General features: G+C 37.5%; 1 protein-coding gene across 1 annotated transcript; it reads left to right on the top strand.

The window, feature by feature from the left end:
• Positions 1-4,963: 4,963 nt before the first annotated feature.
• LOC132054312 (uncharacterized) lies at positions 4,964-5,911 on the top strand. The gene is made up of 2 exons (XM_059446354.1): positions 4,964-5,434; positions 5,522-5,911. Exons 1-2 carry the CDS (start codon positions 4,964-4,966, stop codon positions 5,909-5,911), a joined length of 861 nt encoding a protein of 286 aa, XP_059302337.1.
• Positions 5,912-6,133: the final 222 nt, after the last annotated feature.

Here is a 6,133-nt window from a genome sequence, read left to right as displayed (position 1 = left end):
TGCTAAGCCAAATAAGAGACATGCTAAAAAGGAATGAGCCCAAAAAGGTATGCTAAACAACTATGCTGGATAAAACTATACAGTAAAACATAGACCGAAGGGGCCACACCAAGTCTAACCATACCATAATTGTCTCCAAGCCTCTACTGGAGCATCTAACATAAAAGAGTAGGGACAGGGCCCCAACAAACCCGTATATACACAAAATAATAACATACCAAAGCACAACAGCAACCCCGGAACAAGAGGAGTGCTCTAATGTCAGCTGAACGGCGACCTACGAGGGCGGATCACCAATCTATCTGAACCTACGGGCATGAAACGCAGCGCCCCCAGAAAAAGGACATCAGTACGGACAAAGTACTGAGTATGTAAGGCATGAGAGCAACATAAGAGAGACATACGAAAGCATAGGGTGAATGAATGCAACCTATACGTCCGATCCGCTCTCGCGAGTCAATGATATACATAAATATTGCGCATGAGTGCATGAGTTCATATATATATATATATATATATATATATATAAGCCAAGCTCAAGCCTCTCGCGAATAGCATCATCATCATCATCATCATCATCATCATCATCATCATCGTTATCATCATATGACCAGCTGATCAGGTGGTAGTGCGTATATAACACCGTCACCTTCGCCATACCCCATATATATATATATATATTATATATATATATATAAAATACATAATATACGCGTATATAACGCCTGAGGGGTCATAGGTTTGTATATGCATATATATAAATGAAATGTAATGCATAAACATGATAAGTAACTCTAGAGATCATACCGAATCTGAAGGCAGACTTTCGGATGATAACATTATGGAGCATGAACCAAATGGATCATCCCTAACTCTAAGAATAGAATCATTATGGAATAATGTTACGTGTACGTCTTGTTCCTAACGATCATGCCAAAAAGAAGGAAACGGATAGCCTTAACATACCTCGTCGTCCACTTAACCACTCAATGTCTATCTTTTCGAGCTAGAAAATCTACATTCAGGATGATTCACACTAAGGTTAAGTCGTTGAAACACTTATAAGGTCAAGCTAAACTAATAGGTGAGCTAACGAAAATTAGAGAGCATTTCCCCTATACCATATACTTCCTCCCAACTCCAAAAAAACTTCCAAAATATCAATAACAACATCAACAATACCATAGCCAAGAGATTATATTCAAACTAGACTCAAATCAGTCCCAAAACTTCGTTTCATAATCAATCCATAGCAACAACTTCAGCACAACAATTTATGGCTTTTCTCCATAACTATTTTCACTTTGAAGACTTGTTAAACCTTCAAATCAAATCAACATAAGAAATATAATGGAGAACATACCTTATAGATTCAAGAACTTCAACCTACACAACTTACTCCAAGGCTTAGTCACCACAACTTCAACTAGAAGCAAGAACACACACCTTCAATGAACTAGTTGAGGATTTTAGGGCTTGATCTTCTCTTAAAATGGTTTGGGATGTTTATGGATGATGGAGAGAGATTAGAGGGTCACTAGGGATCTGTTTTGGTGAAATAATAAGCCCCAAGTCGTGGGAAATTAATTTATAACTAAGGAACACAATCTCCACCGCCTCAATTTCACGGTGCACTTTCACGGCCGTGAAATGTTTCACGGTCCGTGGAAGTGAACATGAAACTCTTCCAGTGAGCAGACTCAACTCCACCCAATCCACAGTGGCCCAACACCACTTTCACGGTCCGTGGAAGTGGCCGTTAAACAGCATTGGTCCAATTTTCCGGCGATTTCTTTCTAATTCGTTTGACGTCTAACCTTCATACTCTTTTCCAAACATGTTTAAGAACTTATATAACTCCGAGATGAACCCATAGTCTTCACAAACAACTTCCCAAATGATTTCCAATACAAGCCTACGACAACTGACTTAAGACGAACTTTAACATAAGCGAAAGACGAGGTGTAACAAACACAAATTGAACAAGTAATAGTAAACGGAGGAAGTGCAATTCTATGAAAGGAAAAATATTCTACAAAAGGAAAAGATCAAGATTGATTTTGTTACTTAAGGATGCTATCCAAAGGAGATATGTTCAACAAGAAAAGGAGCAGCCATATACTGATGCACGAAACAAAGCAGTCCTAGAAATATTCTTGACTCAAGGACGTGATTTGCTCGCAAAAAGAAAACAAAAAAAAAGATCCTTGAAGAAGTTGAAATCTCAAGTATTAAATATTTGAGCAAGAAAGCTATACGCTTGGAAAGAAAAATGCCATACTCCATAAAGTCCTAAAAATAAGATTTACCAAGTATCACTTCAAATAAGTTGAATACAAGGAAGATTTGTTGCATGGTAAATTAAGATACTGCAATCCAAGTGAAGAAGCAATATTCCATAAAAGGAAAAAAAAAAAAGACTACGATTAAAGAGATACAGAAGAATAAGGAAAAATTTAGAGCCTGCAAAGAAAATTACTTGTGATCAAATTGGAAGGAGGGATCATTAATGCTCAAGAATCAAAAATCTACAACAAGGAAAGACAGTCAATGAGATTATTCAAGAAACATTGACTACACACTTAGATGGGAAGATCTGCACGGTTAAGGAATCAAGAATAGAATATTACTTCAAGAATTAAGAAAGCAGTCAACAAACGATCACAAAGATTATTGAAAGAATTTTCAAAATTCCCTTGAGTTATGCAGTAGCCAGAACAAGTTGAAAGGCTATAAATATGAGCTCTTAAAGTAAAGAAAAGTATGGAGCGATACATACTTTTATCTCAACCATTCTCAAGATTTTTGTTTTACTTTTAAAAAGAATTGTAAACATTGTGATTATATGTGTACTAAAAAAAAGAGGAGAGAAAAAATATTGTTTGGTGATCCTTTGTATTGAGAGGTTGTGTTATAATTCGTTTCTTTGGTGAGCGAGTGAAAGCCAAAGAATCCTTGTTGGTGAGCGAGTAGAAAACCAACCCAGTGCATTGTTGGTGAGGGTGTAAAAACAATCCTTGTTCGTTGTTGGTGAGTGAGTGAAAATCAACCTTGTAAATGTTCATGGTGAACACGGAAAACCACAAAGGCTGTGCTCAACTCAACTACAAAGAGCTTAAAAAGATAATCTCCTTGCAACCCAAAGGGACTGGATTAGGAAACCACATTGGTTCCGAACTAGTATAAAAATTTGTGGTGTTTGTTACGGTTCACTTTTGCGCGAGGCATAAAAGCTACTTCATAATTTTGGACTCTATTTGGATTTGGTATTTTTAGAGTCGCCACCTAATTTATTAAGGGAAATTAGAAAAACTGAGTTAAAAGGATTTATTCAGACAAGAGACAAATCCTTTTAAACCAGAGTTCGAGATAATGGTTCTGGTGATCACCTGGGGAAGGTTTTAATCACCCTAGTATTAAGGATCCGTAGAACAGGGTTGACCTTCGAGCTTCAATGTGTGATTATTGTAATTATTTGCTAACATAGTTTTCTTTTTGTATAACTTGTCATGGCATATCATAAAATATTTTGGCAAAAAATTCCTTTACTTGAAGACGAAAAGAGTTGGATTTTTCTTGAAAAATATATATAAGGTTTTAAAGTCATTTCATTTCCTGACCACACTTAAGATTTCTCTTAAATAGAGTTCGACTAACTTGGTCCAATGTTTTGTCTTTTAGTCCTTATAAATTTTATTGAAAAGCTTGAATATATCTCCTTTGCAACTATGTCATGGGTTTATACAAATGTGGAAAAGTGCTTTCTTTCAAGATGCAATTTATCCATTTTTAGTCAATTTGAAGGTTAGCCATATACTACTTTAAAATCTTTTCCTTAAAATTAAAATTTAAGTGTATTTCCCCTATTTGTTTAACTTAAGGTTGGGCTTGGCCCAAAAGATTTAAAAGTCCTTAAGTTGTTTTGAAAACCCATTTCAACACTTGTGATTTTTTGAAATCAATTTCTGCTCCTTTGCAGTTTACAACCTTTAAATTCAAGAGAAAGTTAGGTTGTGCATTTGGTTCAAAAACTAACTACGACAAACTGCTCCAATTTCCAACTTAAACATCAATTTTATTTTTATTTTAAAAAAAAAAAAAAACAAATGTATAAACATACCAGGCCGAGTCAAATTTCCAGTTTTCGAGTCTCGGTTTATAAAATTAATTTTTTTTTCTTTGTTCCCAATCTTCAAAGAGCATGATCATAAATTCCGAGTTTTGGTTTTTTAAAATAGTATCAGGTCCTATCATTTCCTTAGAGTGACTAGTTCACAACCATATCGGGTTCCAATAGCATAAGCATTCTTACAAGTGTATATACAAATACATATGCAAATAAAGAGGGAGTTAGGCTAGTGGGCCTACCGAGCCCACCAGTTGCCATTTTCACCCATGGTTGGGCCTTCAATCAATTTTGAACTCGATAGAAGTATGGGTATTGGGCTTATGTCCCATGTTGTGATGGAGTCATGCAAAGGGGAAAGGGAAAAGGAAAATTGGCCTCAATTGCCTGATAGATTGACTACTCATAATCAAGCATGGCATTAGGGTGGTGCTGATTGTGTAGCGTATGGGGCGCTGTTAATCAACAATATTGTGAAAGATAACCAAGAGACATAACAAACTCAAGCCAAGTTTGCAACCAACATTACTTTGTTGACGAAGAGGTTAGATGACAAAGAAACTAAGAAAGTGAATGCCGTTGAAGATGTGCAGACTTTGCCGAAAAGGAATGTACCACGCTCCTGAGGGTCCATATAAAGAGGGACCTCCTATGCAATATGAAGATGCTAATTATGTGAATAACTCTCAAGGGGGTTAACAAAGTCAGAATTACCAAGCGGGTTATCATAATTAGAATCAGTAGAGACCTCAGCAGGGGCAAGGTAGCCAGTATGGGCACAATGATTATGGTGGTTCGAACGAAGGGAACTACAACTACATCAATAACTTCGAAAATATGAGTTCTAATCCCTATGTTCCGCCAAAGGGTCAATCGAATGAGCACCGAGGTTATAAGCTAGAGACCATGCTCGAGAGGGTGCTCGCCAACCAAGAGAAGTCCGAAAAAACCTTGAAGGGGTTGACCAAAACTGTGGGCTCTCACACTGCTTCCATACAAAAGCTCGAGTCACAGATGAGAGATATTTCGAGAGAACAATACCCTCCACAAAAGGGAGGTCTCCCAAGTGATACAGTTCCTAATCCAAAAAGTGGGGGTGGAGATTCAATAGCAAAGTGCCATGCCATTACCACCCAAAGTGGAAAACTACTTCAAGGCGCAGGTGCAAAAGCAGCTGAAAAAGGGCCTATAGAAGAAGCAGTTACAGAGGTACCATTTGAGGTGCCAAGTGAGGTTGAGGAAGTGCAAGATGAAATTTCGAATGTAGTTGAAGTTGATCCTGTTCCAGATGTTCCAAAGGCTCAAAATGTGAGCAGTGACAAATGAAAAGGTAAGGTTACTGGGGCATTTAGGCCCTTAACTCAATTGATAAAATCTTAACCTCTCTTTCCTCAGAGGTTGGTGAAGAGGACTGAGGATGCTAAGTGTCGGCGTTTCTATGATCAACTGAAGCAACTATCGATGAATATTCCATTTCTTGATACCTTCCAAGAGATGCCGGGTTTTGCCAAGTATTTAAAATATTTATTGAACAAGAAGAGGCTAGTCAAACGTGACACAGTAAGTGTGACTCACCATGTTAGTTCTGTCATATCTACAACCAGAGTTCAGAAGAAAGAGGATCCAGGGGCTTTTATTATTCCGTGCACTGTTAGCCATCATGATTTTGCTCGTGCTCTCTGTGATAATGGGGATAGCATTAACCTAATGTCGCTTTCTATCTACAGGCAATCGTGGTTGGGAATGCCTATACCTACTAGCATGCAACTGCAGATGGCTGATTAGATCAATAAAGAGGCCAGTTGGGGTTGTTGATGATATGCTTGTTCGGGTTGGCGAATTCCTTCTACCGGCATATTTCGTGATTATTTATTATGCTGTTGATTGAGATATTCCTATTATTATTGGAAGACCTTTCCTTGCCACTGGAAGGGCTCTCATGGATTCAGAGAAGAACGAGATCAAATTTTGTGTTAACGAAATTACCTTTCGGACGTGGGATGAAAC

This window comes from Lycium ferocissimum, chromosome 4, assembly GCF_029784015.1.
Source record: "Lycium ferocissimum isolate CSIRO_LF1 chromosome 4, AGI_CSIRO_Lferr_CH_V1, whole genome shotgun sequence".
In the NCBI taxonomy this organism is placed as follows: Eukaryota; Viridiplantae; Streptophyta; class Magnoliopsida; order Solanales; family Solanaceae; genus Lycium; species Lycium ferocissimum.
Note: the sequence above shows the minus strand (reverse complement) of the source record. Positions and strands in the feature narration are given on the sequence as shown.